Source organism: Schistocerca cancellata, chromosome 1 (genome assembly GCF_023864275.1).
Source record: "Schistocerca cancellata isolate TAMUIC-IGC-003103 chromosome 1, iqSchCanc2.1, whole genome shotgun sequence".
In the NCBI taxonomy this organism is placed as follows: domain Eukaryota; kingdom Metazoa; phylum Arthropoda; class Insecta; order Orthoptera; family Acrididae; genus Schistocerca; species Schistocerca cancellata.
In genome coordinates, this window is record NC_064626.1 from 512,272,610 (window position 1) to 512,294,250 (window position 21,641).

The window sequence follows — 21,641 nt, forward strand, 5'->3', positions numbered from 1 at the left end:
AACAATAAATAATGAGACGTTCTGAAAGAGAGACGTGAGCTGGTTTGTGAGGTATTTATTTCTAAAATTTAGTGGGTTACAATTTCTTAATCAAGGGGGGTCCTAGCTCATGGAGGAGTCTTTGAACAGGGCAAGCTACTATACAGTTTACAGTATTTTGTTTGATGTTGTCTTGAGGTGCTAGAAGGTAAGCACTGAGAGGGGGGATGTTAACGCAGGGTTTCGTTGGAGTGACGCTCGTACATAAGTCCTATGTATCCATGGGAAAAAAAGGGGAAGTTTGGGAGTAATACGTACTCAATTGGCACTCAAGGAAGCCAGCACAGTCAGGGAGGAAACTAATTTCAGTGGTGCGCTTGGTGGTAAAGGGGTGCCAAAATGGCTGGGGATGAAATGGTAATAAACCTGACTGGTACTTCTGGCACCCACTGAAGTAAACTACACTGCACTCAGTAATCCAGGTGCTGATAACAGGGGGATGAACTGGGCATCTGGCATCAGACTTTGTACAGCCGCAGTCAAAAGAAGTCCCTTGAAGAAATGCAGCTTGGGAAGGCAATGTGAAAGACACGGTAGCACTACTCTTATTAACTGGACTACAGGAAAACATGAAATGGGAATGCAGTTAATGATATGAACCACATGGCATTGTGCAGGGCAGGTTGCTGAGAGCACAGCCAGATGTTACCTCATAGAAGTGGAAGCAGAGGCTGGTTGAGTGACAGTTTGGTTTGTATGGCCCATGGAGAATATGGCATTCGGACGTCTACCTGCCGTGAAAGTGACCAGATAGGGTGCTTGGGAGATGCGGTGGTACCTTGGCTAGCAGGAGCTTTGCTGATTGCTGGTTTTTGGTCAGCGCAGCACATCGTCGCTGCTACAAGTCGTGGTGAGTGGAAGGAGTCGCCACGGATTTCCCCCCTCTGAGAGGAAAACACTTGTGACAACAATGCAGAGGGGTGTTTGGAGCTAATTAAGGATAATCTGGCATGATGCCACCAGGAGGAAATGGGGTTGCTTCCAAAAAATCACCGGGAATGATGGATATGTCCGTACACAAGCTCAGCACCAGTAGTTTGTATGTCAGTTTTATGTGCAAACCACAAGCTTAGAAGTACTAGGGGTAGGGCAGCAGAGTAGGGCAGCAGACCATGCAGAAGAATAACATGTAAGGGTGGCTTTAAGTGTATTGAGGAATCGCTCCACCATACCATTATCTGCAGGGTGGGAGCTGGTGGTTTGCTGGAAATTAGAGCCACAGGTGGCTGTCAGAGATTGGAAGCGGGCAGAGATGAACTGGCACCCAAGATCCGTATGGCTGTCATGGGGCCATCCAAAGTGGGAGACCCGGGTCTGAATGAAGGCTAAAGCCACAATTTTGGCTGAAATTTCAGATAGGGGGATGGTCTCCGGCCAGTACATAAATCGGTCAGTAATTGTTCACAGATATTGACAACCATGAACTGATGATGTCTGAGGGGAAAGGCAACCGTGGGGTACTGAATTTGCCATCCAGCCTTGGCATGCTGGCATGGTATTGTAGTGGTTAATAAAAAAAAAGAAAAATAGAAGAAAAGAAAAGAAAAGATTGAAAATGTGGGAAGAAATGGTGAATAAAATGGGGGTTTTAAAATCGTAAATGACTGTGAAAAAGGGAAAGAATGAAAAGCAAATCGGACTTCGTATTACAGAAAAGCTATCGGACTTCGTGATTCGGAAAAGGTATTGTTGGGGTGGTCCTTGTGGCGTTTTCGAGCAAAAGTTAAACCAATTTCCACTACAAAAATTATTGAAAAAGAACAGAGAATAACAAAATGTAACTGACAGGGGGAAGTGGCGTAGATAAGATTTCATCCTTTACCAGGTTAACTTGTCTTCTTTCGTGCGGCGTCCAGGTCTTCAAAAATCTCCTTCATTTCTGCGTGAAAAGTCTGCTCCGAAATCTTGCAATAAGTTTCATTGTCCAGGAATTTCTAATGTATCCAAAACCGTCTTGATATTAAATGCAATTTATTTTAGTTGCTTCTCTCCATCCTCCGAATTTCATAACAACTTCCACAATGTCTACACATTAATAAGTTTTTTCGTCTCAATCAGATCACGTCTGCATTAAGCTTCCGCTCTCGAGAGACAATAAAGAAACAGATAGAAAACAAAAAAGAGTTACTCTCTGCCGTCGAGCGCTCATACCGCTGCGACGGTAATATTTTTATCTGAGGGAACGAGTGTAGTGCGGCGAAATTCAAAGTTCCGCTACAGTATACAGAACTGGGACCAGTTGCTGCCATCACATTGAATGCCCAGCAGACAAAACTTTGTTTCATAATGATGGCAGAAGTGCAGATACCTGGTTGTGTTAAGCTACAGACATGCTCAAATGCCGTTTTTGGAAGGTGAGTGGGAGATAAGGCCGGGTGTGATCACTAGCAGTGTCAGGTTGTGAAGTATCCATGAGAATGTCACACAAAACTTTATGGTCGGAGCTGGGTATATATCTTAGCTGAAGATTGAGGCTAGAGTCAGCATTCTGAAGGGTGTTAGTTAGGTCCAGGTCTACCTCTTGAGCAGCGGCCAGGGCTTTGTAATCTAAGGGTTAGGTGATGGCGCAGGAGTGGCTAAGGTAATCTGCTACAATGTTATTAATGCTGGCAACATGCTAGATGTCAGTAATGAAATGTACTCCTGTAGCCTAAACTGTGAGGGTGAGATCTGGTCTATGTTTTTCCTGTGGAAACCGAAGGCGAGGGGGTGGTGGTATGTAAAGATTGTAAAAATGCGCCCCTGATTTCAAGGTCGGAAACACTGGATGGCTTCATGGACTGCAAGCAGCATGTGGTTTTATGTGCTTCAGTGACATTGTGCATCAATCTTAAACAAAAAGAACATGAGTGGTTGCCAAACATCCATGCATTGCTGTAGGATGGCCCCAATAGCTGTCTGGTCCACATCTGCCAATATTGTGCAGGTGTCACTTGGGTGGGGTGGGCCAACAGACCCCCAATAGGAGGTCCCTTTTTATTTTTTCAAAGCTCTTGATCATGGTGTGCGTCCAAGGGACCAGTTTGTTCCCTTTGTTTTTATCACCACAGAGTGCTGTAGTAAGGGGCTCTTGGGTGGTAGCAGTATCCTTAGGATTTTGACGGAAAAAGTTGACCATGCCAATGTAACGCTGGAGGCCTTTGAAGGCAGTAGGGTGTGGAACGTTCACTACTTCCAGTACTGTCTCAGGTAGGGGGCAGGAGCCAGTGGCAGGGACTAAGTATCTGAGAAATCTGACCTCGCTCGCCCTGAAAATGAATTTTGCGATGTTGAGAATCTCTCCAGCTTTCTGCAGGTGAGAAGAAAGTTTGTTTAGTGGTTGGTGGTGGTCAGTCACGTCCCAGGAGTTGATGAGTATATCATCAAAGTAGGCAGAGCAGGTTGGTGTCCCCTGCAGAATGTTGTCCAAAAATCGCTGCCAAGTTTGTGCAGCATTGCAGAGGCTGAATGTCATGAGTGCACTCTCGAACAGGCTGAAAGGTGTGATTATGGCTGTTTTCTCAGTGTCTGCCTGGGGGACTGGAGTTCCTGTGTAGGCTTTAGTGCAATCTATTTTACTAAAGATAGTAGTTCCCAAGATGGCGTCACTGTAGGTACAAATGAGTGACACAGGATAATGGTTAGGAATGGTGTGGGCATTGAGTCTGTGGTAATCACTACAAGGGTGCCAGGAACTGTCATTGTTGGGAGCGAGGTGAGATGCTTAGGTCCAAGGGCTTTTGGAAGGGTGAAGTATGCTGGTGGTGAGCAGTTCTTCGAACTCCCTTTGTGTAATTTTGTGCTTGTGACTGGGGGGGAGTGGGTGCGGCAGAAAACCAGGGCCCATGGGTAGTGATGATTTAATGCACAGTGTCATGCTGAACATTCCAGGAGGCATCAAATGGCTGGGTGAGGAGGGGAATTCAGCAAGGAGCTGAGCATATGGCCCTGAAATTGCCAGCTATTTCATGGCAAAACATGTGGTGGAATGGGAGCTGCAGCAGAGGAACATTGATTTGATTTTGACAGGGGAGCTAAAACAGCTTTGGTCTAACCCACACCAAAACCAAGTTTATTGTGCAGTATCACTCCCTGTATATCTAGTAAAGCCAACCAATGCCCTTAAATAGTGCAAGGAGTCCCTTTACCAGTTTTTTGTTAGACACAATTTCTTCAGGTCTAGTTGTACCAAAAATTCTGTATATCTTGCTGTCCAATGCCATGCATTCGAAGATTAGGTGTGATGCAGTTTCTTCACCCTCATCACAGATCCTACATTTAGGGTCTTCTTCCGTTATACCCATTGTATGTAGGTGTTATTGAAATTCCCATGGCCGGTCATCAGTCCGATCATGAGTTTCATCTCTTTCCTGTTCAATCTCAGGATTACAGAGCTTCTTTTAAAACACGGCCTAGGTATCATTACCTTACCATGTTTTTGTGTATAGACCTTGGTCCAGTGTTCTACATGATGTTTCCTAAGCCAGTTTCGTAGTTCTAGTTTGATCATAGCCTTGGTGATTGTCAGGTCAGGTTCCGGTTCAATGACTGGAGTTGTTGCTCCAACCTAGTCAATCTGTCGGCTTGTTAATTGCCACAGATCCCTGAGTGGTCAGGCACCCACACTAGGTTTACCCTATTGCATCCCCCTAGCTCTACCAGAGCTCTGTGGCATTCTGCAACAATATTAGATCTCGTTGCAGGATCTGCCAATGATTTCAGGGCTGCCTGGCTGGCTGAATAGATGTAGATGCTACAGTCATTGTAGCACTGATGCATATTCTCCTCCACACATTCCCTGATTGCAGTAATTTCAGCTTGGAATACTGAGGCCAGTTTTCTTAGAGAGATGATGCCCTCCAGTCTTGGCTGAACCCTGAACACCCCTGTCCCAGAGCCTTGGTCTGATTTCAACCCATCGGTGAACCAAACAGTGTCCCTCATATGGTGTCGAACTGTTTTTTCCCATTGCTCCCTGCTTCCAATTATTTATTATATTGTAAGGCTTGTTGAAACAGTTTGGAGTTGTTATATAGTCAACCAGCATTACCCCAGCCATTCCTATATTTACCTCACTCACTGTCTTAGTGTGTGATTCTGGATATCCCAATGAGATCCAGTTTTTATCAGTTTTAAGTCTGTATGCATCAGCTGCTGCCTCCATCTTGACCCAAAGGTGTCCAGCATGGCTTCCATCCCAGCAGTTGGTGTGCTGCTAATTCTGCCTGTTATGGCTAAGCAGGCCAGTCTCTGCACCTTAGCAAGCTCCTTAGCTGCAACCTGCTGTTCTATCTTCTTCCACCACGCTATGGGCTTGTAGGAAATCCTAGGTCTAACCACCATGGTGTATATCCAGTGCATACCTCTGGGGCTTAGGCCCCAGTTTTTGCCACAAGCCCTTCTGGTACTCACTAGAGTACCTTTCGCCTTGGAGCAGATGTTCTTAATGTGAGGGGTCTCATCTAAGGTTACCCCTAGATATTTCACGATCCCTTCACAGGTAGAATTTCATCAAAGAGCTTCAGATTCCAACTTGAGTGTTGGATATGCCTCTTCGACAATGGCACCACAGAAGTCTTCTTAGGATTAACCCTTAGATCCTGTTTAATGCACCAGTCTTGCACAATGTCTATGCACCCTGTGTCATATTTCTAACTGTGTCAGTAAATTTCCCAAGTATTACTGTGACAAGGTCATCTGCGTATCCTTGGCAAAAGCGTTGTCTGGAATTTAGTTCCTCAGTGAGTTCATTCACCACTAGATTTCACAATGAAGGGGACAGAGCTCCTTCTTGTGGACACCCTCTAGTGGTGTTAATTACTATCTTTCCATTCATCATGGTACCCTCTTCCTTCCTTCCACTAAACGTGGCCCTAGACCACTTACATATAGTGGTCCCTAGGTCATGCACCTCTGCTGCCCTTACCATGGAATTGAAGGTTGTGTTACTGAAGGCTCCCTCGATGTCCAGGAAGATGCAGAGGGCTATTTCTTGAAAGTGAAGTGCTTTCTCCACCCTCCCAATGAGTTGATGGAGAGCTGTCTTACATGATTTACCTGGTTGATATGTGTGTTGGTTTGAATGTAGAGGGTCCATAATTAGCCTCCTCTCCCCAACATATACATTAACCAGTTTTTCCAGCATTTTAAGAATGGAGGAGGACAGACTGATTGGTAGGTAAGTGAGTTTTGAGGAGCAATTCCAGTGTCTCGTGTGCTGTCTTTGTATATTCCTCTTCCTCAACGTACCTCCTAGATTAGTTGGTACTCTAGTGAGGATTGTGTGAAGTCTGGCTTGAGCAGCCATGCTCTCCACGTCCTCATAGAATGCCTTCCAGGATTGCTTGTCTAATTGCAAGGTTGTAGTTGACAAGGGCCTCACGATATTTTCCGCATTGTCCTCTATGTCTCGCAAGGTTAAACAGTCTTTGTACCTGTTTCCTTGTGTTCCCAAGTTATTGTTCCACCAAGACACACTCCTATAAGTGCACTTCTTAGTGATTGTGCAGTTGTCCTGGTATGAGGTCACTGTGGCAGAGGTAACAACATCTGCTACTTCCTCAAACTCTACTGAATTCCTTATTGAGGTTTTAATTTATGATAAGCTTAAGTCAAGGTCCCTCCTATATGTCTCCCAGTCAGTTTCCCTGGGACTCCTATAGGCCGTGGTCTGTCTGATTCCCATTTCAACTTTGAATTTAATGTACATGTGGTCTTGTGTGAGGATGGCTCTGATGCCACATGCCATTGTTTGACATAGCTGCCCAATATAATAGAGCCAAAAGTTATGTCACTTACTTCTTCCCTTCTGCTATTCCTGAATGTAGGTTCATTGCCCCTATTCTGGACCCCCAAGCTGTTAGACAAGAGGAATTCAAGAAGGTACTCACCTCTACTATTGGTGTCCTTGCTGCCCGACACGAGGTTGTGGGCATTGGCATCACATCCAACCAACAGTTGGTTACCTTGCCAATGGCAAGCTTCTGTCAGTCTCTTCACCTCCAAAGGAGGAGGAGAGCTTTTTTGATAAGGGAGGGAGGCCAAAACAATTTCCCTCATGATACCTTCCTCACGTTGCTGCATACTGATGGTCACTAGGTCCCTGGAGCAGAAATCCATCATTGGCATGAAAGAAATTCCATTTCTTACATAGATGCATGTTCTGGAGTTTCTTAGATCTCTAGCATAAATTATCTTACCTCCAGTGCCACCGAGGCCTGATACACCCCCTTTATATAAGTATGATTCTTGTATCAGGGCCACATCTACTTCCTATATCACTAAGCAGTGGTTCATGGCAGCAGTGGCCCCTTTGCTGTGCTGCAGATTAATCTGCAGCACCTCCAGTCTCCGTTTTGCTGCCATCATTGCCTTTGAGGTCTTTGATTACCATGACGGTGACCTGCAAGAACCCTAAAAACAATTTCAGATCTTGTTCTCACATCACCTTCAGGGACTTCTCTCCAACCTCCACCACTAGGGTTTGTCCTTCCGTTACAGCCTTCTGGTTGATTACTCTCCAGTCCTGTGTTGAGACTTTTGGGTTCTGGACCCTTATTCTCTCAAACAGTCTTTGGAGGGACATCCTTAAGGATCTTTGGTACCCATATTGATACCTATGCAGTCTTAAGAAGCTCCACTGCCATCTTGACCAGCAGCTTCACATCCTCCCATGGAGATATCATGGGCACCTTGTCCTTAAGCCACAGACAAAAATGAGGACCCCACAATCTAGATAGACCCTTCTGAAGTTGGGTCCTAGACCAGTGCCCCCCCCCCCCCCCCCCCCAATCTTTCCAAAGAGGGCCATCTGTACGAGTTCCTCCTGCTGTGAGGTGATGGCTACCAGTGGATAGCCTCCCTGGACAACTGCCATCTTAAAAACCGAGACTGCAGTACTGTAGGTCTGTTTCCCTATTTCTTGCCTCAACTTTTTCTGGGCTCACTTACCCAGGGAGGAGGGAGTCTTAGATTTCTCCCTTATCCTCTTGTTACCTGTCTTCAACCTGAGACAGTTTTTCTTGGGGGTCTTGGGCTCAAGCCCTTTTAATTCCTTCCACTTGTGTTTGGGAAGCCATTCTTTCCCTTCCTTTTGTCTTTGTTCCCTGAGGAGTTTCCTCTTCTGGGCCCCAGACAAGGCTCTAATCTTAATCTGGTCTAACTTCTCAGTTACAGTTCCCACTTCCAGCTCAGGTCTAGACCCTGATTCAATAGTGGGAGTGCATTACATTGATCCTGACCCCAATGTTTGCATGTCTGAGGTCTCAGTTTGCCCCTCAGTTTGTTTTAATTTATTTTCTTATGTCATGTCCATCTTGGTCCCATGAGATTTGGGGATCTACACGGTCCACATCATGAAAACCCCACACAGTGTAAGGCTACTTACTTAGGGAGGTCGCCCAGTATCCCTGAGGCTCCATTTGCAACACACCTTCCCATGTGCCAAGTAACCCTCAGCACAGATCGCATAACACCTTGGTTTGGGAAAGGGAATTGGGTAAGGACTATGAGTGGATAAAGAAGACAGGACGTTGTGGGATACTCTTAGTCTGATCCAGCAGCTAAGGCCTTTCCAGCAGTAGTTCCTCAACCTTCAGCTTCACACGGATATGCAAGCCTCTCCAGTGCTTCGTCAGGTTGGTGTCTCCCAGAGAGGGCAGAGGAACATACTGGAGGTGCTATTGACTGAGCAACATTTCACTATGTCAGGCAATGGACAGTAATGACTGAGGAAGTCAGTGCCTAGAATGAGGTGGGTAATGCCCACGACTGTGAAGGTCCACAGAAATTTGTGTTGAAGGCCTAAATTGAGCAAGGGGGTATGCATCCTGTATGTAGAGATGGCTAAACTGTTGGCAGCATTTATGGGGAGGGAAGAGGGGCCATGATTTAGGAATGGGGAAATATGGATAAATCGGACCCAGTGTCTATGAGGTAGTAGACAGGAGAACTAGCATTATTCAAATCATGTATGAATAGGCACTGTGAAGTGGTACAGCAACTGGGTGCGCCTACTGCAGGTGGCTGCCGGGGTTTGGGGTCTGCAGTTGTCAGTGTTCTCGCCAAATCTCTGGTGGTACGGTGGTTGTCAGAGGAGCAGTTAGAAATATGCCAGCAGGGCTGGCATCACACGGGTGGTGGGCGGTCAGTGCCTGGCAGCAAGTGTGTCGGGTATAGGCAGGCAATGCTTGCGGTAAGTACTGCCACCTCAGATATCAGAATCGGGTAGAGGTTGCGATCCTTTCTGCTGGTCAAAAGGTCATTAGCAGCAGGTGGTGTGATTGACGTCACATGTGTGGGGTCCTGGGTGGGGGCAGGAGTGGTGGGTGAACAGCAGTTGTGCTGGTGGCTGCCATCCAGAGTGGGGTGATAGCTGTCATTCCGTGATGTAGTTTACGGTTTCAAACAGCTTATTGGGCAAGACTGTTGCATCGCCTAACGTAGGGTGTATACGCCCTGGGACAACCAGGAAAACTGGGAAAAACCCGGAAATTTTTTAGAATTCCAGGAATTTTTCATTGTTTTAGTTTTCATTTAAATTTTTGTGATTTTGACTGGTAAGAACTGATAGTCTGACGAAGAATTTTACTGTATCTCGCCACTGCAGAACAATACTGCGGCCCTAAAACATAAACGAGACAAAAAAATCAAAATAGAACTTAAGTTGCAAAGGGAATGCGCCATTTACAACAACGAAATAGTGCACACACAAGCGTCTTCCAACAGCGAAATGTGTCAAAGGCTTTTGGACGAAGACTATGCAATTCTTCATAACAACATACTGCTTCCGCTGACCGTGATGTCACAACTGTTCACATCAGGTTCGTTTGAAGAGTTACTAGTGGCCTCTTGCCTATGCGCTGTTGAGTCACATGTGAGCAGTACCTTCTACTGCTTCTGCCTACTTGAAGCGTGTCTGTTAGGAGTGTTAGGTGTATCAGCTGTAGCAAAAAGCAGCCAGATGCTACCTGGCAAAATTTTTCTGGCGCACCCAAGCTGTCAGATTCACACATGCGCAGAGCAGTCTGAGTTGTAGTGGAGACGGGTAATAGGCTCCACTTTTGATTTCTAAACTGAAGGAAGCACTTCATGGCATTCGCTTCAAAACTGCTAAAAATTCGTCAGGCAATAGACCACGCCGCTCGAACTGTGACCACGACTGGCACTGCTAAGAGTCTCCTACGACTACGACATTGCTGGCAACTGGTTATACACAATTCTGGTAACTTCTTTGAAGGTCAGTAAAACTTTGAAACATGTATCTATTTTGTACAAGCTGTAAATAAATAGTTGCCACTATTATAGTTCCAATCCTCGTACATATGAACATATGGGTTTCGTACGTGGTTGTATTTGTGCATGGGCAGTAACACCTGTTTTCTGGTGTTGTTTGGTAATTGGTGAAATGAATTCTAACAGGTCGTGAGAAAATATTGCGAATGGTGGTTTGAAAAGCCAGTAAATTTAATTTTATGCAAGGTGAATTTGTTAAGTACGAGAATGTTCTTTGAATTTTTTAAATGACAGAGATTTTGAGTCTCATTTAAAGCTTAACACTTCGAAGACCAGACATTTACGCCATTATTTAAAATTTTGCTGGCAGAGTTGCATGATGTATCTTAAAGCGTAACACACGCAAAAAAGACAAATACTATACATGAAAGCTTAGCTTTTCTTGTAGCTACACGACGTACATCAATTTAAACCATTAATTTTTTCTATTTTTGTGTTCACGCTTTTTAACAGTGATGTTGCTATTGGCTGACTACATCACGTGCCCAATGCTCTGAAGATCTGTTGTCATCGGCTGGTGAGATCACGTGACATGAGCTATGACTGGCTTACAAAAGCATCACAATCTCAATTTCACTAACGTTCTTTGATTGGTGGAACTTGACTATATACTTCCGTAATACAAAAGTAGGCAGCATACATGTTGCTGCACATCGAAGCTCGTTCCATAAAACGCATTTTTTTTTCTTTCTGGGGTGTGTCCGCTTTCGTAAGTGCCTGACAGTTCTATGTCAGTCTATTAAACCTAAACCATTCAAAAGATTGATGCGTTTTACAGTTCTGAGGGAAAGTTTACTGTCACTTAAACAGGAGAAAGTGTACTTTTAACCGGGAGATATAGGATTTTTTTTCCTTGTCCCCGTATACACCCTGTAATGATAAGGCACCATGTTAGGCCAGAGCAGCCTGTATGGGGCAGGAAGGTGCATGAGCTAACAATTTAGGAGCAGGCCTTTGCAGAGGATGTGTGGTTTGGCGAGTGCTTGGATGTGATGTAGCAACAGGGATGAGTGCATGTCGCCACAAATGGCACATTTCGCATCATCAGTTTCCGTTAGGTTAGCTGGATATATCCTGCTCACATCCCCACTCACCACTTGCCTCCCCCACACCATCCTCCACTCACGGTGCCCGCTCTTGCTATGCACCACCACTTCCCTCCCACACCATTGGATGATAACAAATCATGTGCCCTTTGGAACTCCAACGGTGCAAAAATGGATACGATGCACTCTTCCAGTTTGTGTCACTGCTGGAAGGAGATGGCTGTAATGGACTTGGGCGGTGGTAGTCGGGTTGAGGTGACTAACAACCACACTGAATTTCATTGCATCACTCATTATAGAGCACCCTGCAAAAACTGCTGCAATAGAAGTACCTCACATGCATGGGTTTCACAAGTTGAAGGGGAGCAAGTGGGCAGCCACATGTCTGAGGGAAGTGTTTGCAGAGATGGCTTGTGTTGGGCACATTGCACTGTTGTTCAGCTGAGTCAAGCAGTTCTGTAGTGCTGACAGTTGTGTGCGATGTTCTGACACCTCCAAAGTGCTTGTAGGTACTGGGGTGGGAAGGGTACGGGAGGTCTCTGGTTGGAGAGCACATTGGGCATGACCAGCAGTGTGAGCAGTGTGTTGCATCGTGCGGGGTGGTGCTGGCAAACAATATTGTGGAGAAGAAGGTAAGCAGTACATGCACACTGTGGATGAAGAAATACAATCTTTGCTGTTTGTTGCTGAGGGAAGGAGGGTTCAGTGCACTGCACAGTAAAACTGTGACTTATCAAAGTGTGCAGTACCAGAGCATTTGATAGTGCATGGCACCCACTTAGTGAGCAGCGAAGATGGGTGGGGAGTGGCACTGTGAGATGAGCACAGAGTGCAGGAGGGGCGTGGTGGTGTGCACATTGGGAGGGCTTGCATGGAAGGGTGTGGGGAGGGAGTGACGGTGCGTAACGAGGGTGGAGGCTGTGAGTAGAGGATGGTGTGGGAGGAGGCAGGCGGTGAGTGTGGGTGTGAGCAGGATAAGTCCAGCCCACCTAACGGAAACTGAATTTGCATCCATGTGAGGTGTGTCAGTCGGAATAATAAAAAAGAAGAACCAGTGCTTTCTGATTATGAGACTTGGCACTTTGGTTTAGAGGGGGTCACCAGTGAAGAAACGATTTAAAGGTTTCCTTCTATGCTCCTAAAAGCAAACATGTTTATAGAGGCATACTAATTAATAAGGACAAACAAAAAATTACGAAGCATACTGAAAGTGACACATGAGCTTGTTTTTAGGCATTTGTTGCTAAAAATTAAGTACTACAGCAAAATTTAATGGTTACAAACTTGTAAGCAAGTGGGGTTCTCGCTTGTGGCAGAGTCCTTGAGGAGGGTGAACTATTATATAGTTTACAGTATTTTGTATGACCTCATCTGATGGTGCAAGAAGACAAGCGCTGAGGTGGGTTACTTTAACACAGGGCTTTTGCTGGAGTGATGCCTGTACATAGGTCTTTCCTTAAGTGGACTGCAGGAAAATACAGAACAGGACGCGGATGTGAAATCTTGCTGCTAGTGCAAACTCTGGCGAGATGCGGCAGCTAATCGTGTGAGCCACATGGCATTGCATGGAACGAGTTGCAAGAGCATGGCCGGGAAATGTTACCTACTTGAAATGAGAGCAGAGATTGATTGAGTGATGCTTCAGCATTCGTGACTCCCAGAAAGTGTGGCAGTCGAAGGTCTACCTACGGCAGAAATGACCAACGAGGATACTGAGGAGATGCGGTAGTACGTTGATCAGCAGGAGCTTTGATGTTCGCTGGTTTTCAGTCAGCGGAGCATGGCATCTGCTGCTACAAGTGGAGGTGAATGGAAGGAGTGGCCACAAATTTACGTAACAACAACAAAATTTGTAAAACTTACTCATTCCATATTGTATGATGCATTCACCAGAACACAATAGGTAATTTAGCACTAAGCTAATTACTAATTTATAGTACAAAGCTACTGTATTATTTATTGTATTTCACATATAAACAATGGGAAAAGATCACATCGCTTGCATCCAAAATGCTCAGTCTCAGATGACTCATTATCTTGCTCACAAATTCCAAAATGAAATTGCTTAGTTGTTGGGGCAAAGAATGAAAGAACTATTACTTTTAACTTAAAATAATCAAAATACTTTTCTATTATTTTAAATGCATTTCTTGATTGTCACACACAGAACAGGTTTCAGTAATTGTTAGATTCGTGTTTCTTTATCCCTATACAGAAAAAAATTAAAGTAAAGGAACATTTTTGAGCTTTTTTCGTATCACAGATACCAGTGGTCAGGAGCTAATTACATTGTACTATTTTTATATCATCGTGCAACACTGATTTGCAAGATGTGCGTGATAAAATCCTAATGATAATGGTGCAGATATGAGAGGCAAAAATATAGACCTTAGAAAAGAATACTCTTGTACCTTTGACATCCCATGTGCAGCACACAGTCTCAGTTGACAAGTGAATGAAGGTGCAAGAAGTCCTAGAAACAAGACAGCTATGCCCAACCCACATTGCCAAATGCTTATTAATACTATCTGCACTGTCTGTTAAAGTCATTGTCTTACTACCCAATGGGAGAGCAGGTTTGAAGCATTGCAAGGACTTCATTTCAACTTAGGAAAGCTTTATGATGTGTTATAACAAATTTATTCATATTGAGAACACTCTCTCTGAAACAGGAAATGTGGTCAATTCTTAAGCAGCAAAGCTAGAACTTCAAATTAATCAGCTACATAATTATTATGTACAACATACTGCCCAAAACTAATACCATAGATCTTTTAGACATGCTCAGAAAGATATCTCAAGTACAAGCTGAATTAGTCTGAATGTGATCTTAGAGTTCATAGAAATGATCAGTACTGCAAAAGAAGACAGTGAAGAAGTTGAAGCTGAGGTAGAATTTTGTGTACCAAGAGGACAAGCATTATTCACTTGACCATGCAGGACCATACAGCCATCTCACACACCAAGCTATTTCATCTCTGTGCCATAGTTCATCCTAGCGTCTAGCGAGTGGTGGCATTGTAATCTCTTGGCAACCCATGACCATCTGCTTTCAACTGGTGAGAGATTTATAAAAGAAGCTGATCAGGGCAAGAGTCAGATATCCTCTGTGTTGATGTAATTCAAAGCAGCACAGGCAATGTGCCGTTTTGTGTTATCTCATTGAAAGCTGATGTCATGGACACCTCAAAGATAGGGCACAGTCACTAACCTTAACACATCAGAAATGTAATGTCTGCTGTCCAGATTACCAGCTGTGCAAACCAGAGGTAACTGTGTTATGTACCCAGTGGTGCCATCACACGAAATGTTGGGCCTGTGTGACAGCTAATGCAGTCTGACAATTCTCCTTGGAGCCTCCGCACACTGACACCTCCCTCATGATACTGTACACAGAACTGGGACTCTCCTTTGCCTACTACTGTTGTTGGATACACCACTGTTGACACACCTCCCTCCTCTCGCCACCACTTGCCCACAACTACAATGAACTCTGGCACAGAGATGAAGTAGCATGGAATGAAATACATGTATCTCTTACCCGGACTCAGTTAAACTTGATGGCCATTCGAGTTTGAGGTATTGTTGCCACCAGCAGTTGGCAGTTGACAGCAATGGCATAGTGTTATGAGTTTTTTTTAATACAGTGCAGTGCCTTCCATAATTTCCAACTTGTGTCTGTTTAATACTGTTGTTAGAAATACCATGCTTTTTTTCACTTCGTTTCTTCCATTAACTGAAATCTACCTTAAATGAAAATTGATGCTGTGTTTACAAGCAAGTGTTAACTTCTGCTTGCTGGATAATTGTTCCATGTTTTCATGGATCCATTACAGTGTTTTAAATAATTTCCTGATAGCATCCATTTGACAATGTTAGAAAATATTGTGCTTCTATAGTTTTCATTCACTTCATGTCTGGTACTACTTATGTTCAACGAACTTTGAACATGTTACTCTATTTCTGCCCGACATCTAGAAGTAGCTCCAAAGCTCACCAAAATATAAGTTTTTACTGATTATTACTTTACTGCAGTTTAAGTTTATAGTGCTTTTTAGTTTACTGTAAGAGTAGCATCATGCATGACAAATGTGAATGCTTTAGGTTAATTGTTATGGGAGAAATGTGTGGACTCTGGGTTGGTGTTTCACTGCCAAAATGTCAGATGAGACCCTTCTATGGAGTTGTACATTATATAGTTGAGACAAGAAAATCATGGAACAAGGAAGAAAGATAGGTGCCCTCTAGGCATAATTAGAAATAGCATATTTTGAATTAGATAGGGTGAAGGGGGAAATAGACCATGGGAGCTGGGAGAAGGTGACAAGTAATAGACAAAAGGAGAAAACATCAGAAATAACATTTCAAATTCCAGCTAACAATCAGTTTGACTCCTCACTTGAAGTGGGGGAAGAACCACAACAGTTTTTAAGCTTAATAGGGTGCAGCAGACTTGCAAGAATGACTTTAAGGCTAGGTCAGTAAAAAAGTCACGTAGAAAGAAGAGAATCTTGCTACTTGGGAGCAGTCACAGGAGAGATGTAGACTAACTGCTACAGGAAATGCTAGTTGCAGAATACCAGGTCGCAAGCATTGTGAAACCTAGCTCCAAGCTTAGCCAGGAGACAGAGAACATAGGGACTTTGTGCAGAGATTTTGATGTTGAGGGTACAGCATGACTAGAAACTTACAATATAGCATTAAAGGTGAGCTGGAGCAGAAACAGCACACACTCGTGGGATTTGTGGAGGTTTTGCATCAACGTGACCGGTCCTGAGTTAACACAGCTGTCAGCTGTGTGAAGAAAGAGCTGAGCGAATTACTTTTGACTGAAACAAAGTATCTTATCTGTTCTGTGCCTGTTGCTGTGGTTAGGGGATGGGGATGCTCTAAAACATGGGCTGCACCCAAATAGGAGGGGGAAGGAAAGATTACCTGAGCACCTTGCAGAAAGTATAAGGGAGTCACAAGCAAACAAGACCAAATACCTGTGATTACTACAATCAAAGAGGCATATTTTTTATGATAGTGTGAGGTTACGGATAGAGAGTATTGAATGAAATTAGAGCAGTACAGGACCTTAATATGTGTAACAGTTGCCGGAAAAATAAAATTAATATGTTTCATCAGAACATTAGAGAGTGAAAAACAAAATAGATACGCTTACTGTATTCCTGGAAAATGTGGAAAATTCTGAAGTTATTGATGTTCTGTGTCTCTCTGAACATGATGCAACCATGTGGATGGAGAACTTAAACATCAGGGTTTGAAGGCAAGCACCATTTTTATGGAAAAAGGAGTAGTTGCAACATATGTAAAAATTGGACACACAGTCAAAAATATTGGAACAAATAATTTTTGTGTTGATCAGAACCTAGAAGCATGTGCTCATGAGTTGTTACTGCAGAATACTTTCCTAATAATTGTAACAGTCTACAGATCCCCTGTAGGAAACTTGCAGCTGTTTATGAGAAATGTTGATGCATTATTGAGCTGCCTGTCAGATGAGAAAAGCAGTTAGAAGTTTGTGGAGATTTCAGTGTAGATTTATTAAAAGATACGGACAGGAAAAATGAACTAGAATTATTATTTGGGTGTTTCAGCTGAAGTAGGTAGGTAGTTTTCAAACTCATGTGCGGTAGAACATTAGTACAAACAATGAAATAATGACAATATTATGAAAAGTATAGATTGCTATTCATCATGTAGTGGCGATGTTACGTCACAGATAGGCGCAACAAAAAAACTGTCAAACAAGTAAGGTTTTGACAAAAAGGCCTTCATCCAAATTAGACAAAACATACACATACACATGCACGAACTCAGTCTCTTGCAGCCAGAGACTGTGGTCATGTATGTGTGAGTTGCTTTTTGCTTGTGTGTGTCTGAAAGCTTACTTATGTGACAGTATTTTTGTTGTGCTGTCTGTGACTCAACATCTCCATTATATGATGAGTAGCAAGCCATCCTTTTCATAATAATGTCAAAATAGTAGTACACTGATTGATAACATTTCTAAATAATGCAGATAAAAACATAATAATTGCAAACTGACTGATTGTCCTGTCATCCATTTGACAATCTCAGTATTCCGTAACAATTAAACTAAATGACAGTACTGTGACTGATAACTCATAAGTTGCAAGTACTTTTAACAATCACTTTCTAAACATAACAGGGAATATAGGATTAAATGATTCTATTGTAGAAACAACAGAATATATTAAAAATGACATTCCACAAAACTTTAAGTAACTGCAAGAAGCACCAAATCCTTTGCTGAAATTAATACAATTACAGAAACTCAAAAAACAAAAGCTCATGTGATGTTAATGGAAATTCAAACAGAATTCAGAAAAGTTGTACCAGCTTAATAAGTAATGTTGTTAGTAGAATAAGATTTTCACTCTGCAGCGGAGTGTGTGCTGATATGAAACTTCCTGGCAGATTAAAACTGTGTGTCCGACCGAGACTCAAACTCGGGACGTTTGCCTTTCGCGGGCAAGTGCTCTACCAACTGAGCTACCCAAGCACGACTCACGCCCCATCCTCACAGCTTTACTTCCGCCAGTACCTCGTCTCCTTCCTTACAAACTTTACAGAAGCTCTCCTGCGAAACTTGCAGAACTAGCATTCCTGAAAGAATGAATATTGCGGAGACACAGCCTGGGGGATGTTTCCAGGATGAGATTTTCACTCTGCAGTGGAGTGTGTGCTGATATAAAACTTCCTGGCGGATTAAAACTGTGTGCTGGACCGAGACTCGAACTCGGGACCTTTGCCTTTCGCGGGTAAGTGCTCTACCAAGTGAGCTACCCAAGTACGACTCATGCCCCGTCCTCACAGCTTTACTTCCGCCAGTACCTTGTCTCCTACCTTCCCAAGTTTACATGAGCTCTCCTGTGAAACTTGCTAGTTCTGCAAGTTCCCAGGAGAGCTTCTGTAAAGTTTGGAAGGTAGGAGACGATGTACTGGTGGAAGTAAAGCTATGAGGATGGGGCGTGAGTCGTGCTTGGGTAGCTCAGTTGGTAGAGCACCTGCCCGCGAAAGGCAAACATCCCGAGTTCGAGTCTCAGTCCGGTACACAGTTTTAATCTGCCAGGAAGTTTCAATGTTGTTAGTAGTATGTGCAATGCATCACTGGCACAGGGAATTTTTCCAGACAGCTTAAGACATGCAATTATTAAACCTCTTCATAAGAAGGGTGACAAGACAGACTTAAACAATTATCATTTAATTTCCTTCCTGATATCTTTTTCCAAAATATTCAAAAAAGTAATATACTCAAGAGTAGTCACACAGTTAAGTGGAAACAATTTACTTAGGATATCACAATTTGGATTCCAGAAGGATTGCTTGACTTAGAATGCTATTTGTATTTTCACTCGTCACACAGTACAAGCCTTAAATACTAACATATTGCTAGTTGATATATTTTATGATCTTTCCAAGGCTCTTGATTCTGTAGATCATAATACTCTCTTAGATAAAAACCTAAGTCTTATGGAATTGATGGCTTTTCATACAGTTGGTCTGAATCATACTCAACAAACAGAATGCAAAAGGTTGTGCTGAATAATTCAGACGATGTTGGAAAGGTAGAATATTTTAGTGACTGGTGGGGGGGGGGGGAATAACAAAGGAAGTCCTATAGGGTTTATCCTATTAACATTCAACATGCAAACTTGGTACTTTTTGCAGATTATGCTAGTTTTATAATGAATTCTATTAGAGACAAAGCAACAGAAGAGCTGGTAAACAATATTTTCCAAAAAATTATTAAGCAGCCATCTAAAAATGGACTCTCCTTAAATTTTGAAAAAACACACTACATTCATTTCTGTACAGTAAATAGACTCATAACAACAATTGATGGAAAACATGAGCAGGAGTCAGTAAATAGTGTAGAATGCTCCAAATTTTTGGGTGTACATATTGATGAAAACTTGAACTGGAGGAAGCATATTGGGTGCCTGACTGTTGCCATTATGATCTTTTGTTGGACAACCAATGGCCCACAGGCTGCATCTGGCCTGCATTTGGTTTCAGTCTGGTCCATGGAAGAAATTTGTGGGGGAGAGACATTTAGCTGTCTTGTAGTTTTGTGTTTAATTTTGGCAGTTTGTGTCTATGATAATATTCATCTTCTCTTGAAGAGGCATATTATAGGTATAATTTATTGGGATGGCTTGTAGGAAAGTTTAGTGCTGATTTACATTATCCATAAACAACACAGGTAATATACTTTTGAACTTATGTGTTAGAAGTCCTATGATCACACCACAAGAGTACTGCTTTCTTATTAGCTGTACAGACTAAAAGGTTTAGTGAGCTCTGGTTTCATGCGTTTGAGCAGTTTTGTCCATTTTGTGCAGTGTTAAGAACGTACGATTCGTGCCTATCATCTGCTGTAGTGGAAATGTGACTTTTAGGGACCTCACTCGTCAATATAACAATAATCTTAAGGTGAGTATTGTATTGTCAATACTAGAAATATTGAAAAACTGTGTTGATACCAAACAAAATACTTTTGTTTACCAATATGTATTGGGCATTAGTAAATAGTTCTTGCCTGCTGACCAAGCAAGGTGGCGCAGTGGTTAGAACACTGGACTCGCATTCGGAAGGACGACGGTTCAATCCCGTCTCCGGCCATCCTGATTTAGGTTTTCCGTGATTTCCCTAAATCGCTTCAGGCAAATGCCGGGATGGATCCTTTGAAAGGGCACGGCCGATTTCCTTCCCCATCCTTCCCTAACCCAAGCTTGCGCTCCATCTCTAATGACCTCGTTGTCGACGGGACGTTAAAACACTAAATCTCCTCCTCCTCTTGCCTGCTGTGATGTTTTAGAGCACTGCAGCTGCTGAAATTGAAGGAAATTTATAATAAATTAGCTGCAACCAGTTGTTTTTATAAGAGTTTATGCTTCTGTGCTGACATCTGAAGATGCCTGCTAGGCCATCTTCAGAAGCTTATATTTATTTGTATGCTCTGAATATTGTTTCTTTACTAATGACATTGCTGAATTTTGCAATGGAAGTTTTTAAGATAGCTATTGTAAAATCTCAAAGTGAGGAAACAGTATTCACGACATGTAAATAATTGTAAACATCTAAAGATGGGATGAACATAAAATGAATGTACTCTCAAAAACACATGTTTTTACACATGTTTGTTGGAGTGGTATGTGGAAAAGGGGTACCACTTATATCAGCGCATTACCTGATAAAAGTTACCGTCATGGACACTATAGTTTTGACTTTATCCACTCGAAGCACTGCTGTTGCACCATGTGATGAGGCCCAAGAACTTAAGTATGTGAATCAGGCCCGCAAGTGACTAGAAGTTAACCCATGCCTTGCTGAAACCTTTAAAGACCTCCTGTTCTTGAAATGTCGTTCTCAGAAATTTACTGCTGCAGCAGTTCACTGCCTTAACTTGGAAAGTCAAAGGAAAAGTCACTTTTTCTACATGTGAAATAAATAAAATAATATACTTGAGTATTCATGCTTGCTTACATTACTAGATTTGTTAATCTGTCTATTATGAGCTTTTCAGAAGAATACTACATCATAAATCTTAAAACCTTTCCCTTGTTTTCAGGTATCTTTTAGGTTTTGGTCAAGTAACGTACTACTTAGGATACAGTGCTCTACAGGATTTCTTTCCAGTAATGAAACTGCGCCCTAACCCATCATGTGAAGATAATTTTTGTAGGAAAAGACAGCAAGAAGAAGCTGCAAAACCTCAAACAGCAAATGCTGAGGAATGCGTAGAAAAGCATTCACAGGAAAATGTTGTGCATGAAGATAATGAATGGGGTAAGCTCTATTCAGTATGTTTTTACACACAAACTTAATTGAGAAAATTACCAGATCATTAGCATGAAACAGTTGAATTATGGATGTTGATCATAAATTCTTGGGAAATGGGAAACAAAGAATTAAAAGCTATAGAGAAGTCAGTAAAGAGAAGAGGGGGAACCTTCATACCACCATAAAGAAGCAAGCTTTATCAGACACCTATTCAGCATGTGTGTGTTGTGTTGTTTGTGTGTGTGTGTGTGTGTGTGTGTGTGTGTGTGTGTGTGTTTGTGTAAAAGAAGTATTTTATCTTCTGTTTGATGTTTTGATGCACTTTTATACCAAAGTTTAATTTATTGTGAATAATCACATTTTTATGTGATTTGTAATTAAAAGCAAAAAAGTTGTTTTATTAGAAATTATGATTAAGTATTTTTTAATTAACAGTTTCATTTGAAAATAAATATACAGGGTGTTACT

At 42.6% G+C, this 21,641-nt stretch overlaps 1 protein-coding gene across 1 annotated transcript in view; it reads left to right on the forward strand.

Annotated features, from left to right (window-relative positions):
- LOC126178331 (ubiquitin-like modifier-activating enzyme 5) overlaps positions 1 to 21,641 on the forward strand; it is a 115,739-nt gene that overhangs the window by 47,659 nt on the left and 46,439 nt on the right. Inside the window, exon 6 of the mRNA XM_049924523.1 lies at positions 20,962 to 21,179. Coding sequence (XP_049780480.1) covers positions 20,962 to 21,179 — 218 coding nt within the window. The remainder of the gene's footprint in view (positions 1 to 20,961; positions 21,180 to 21,641) is intronic.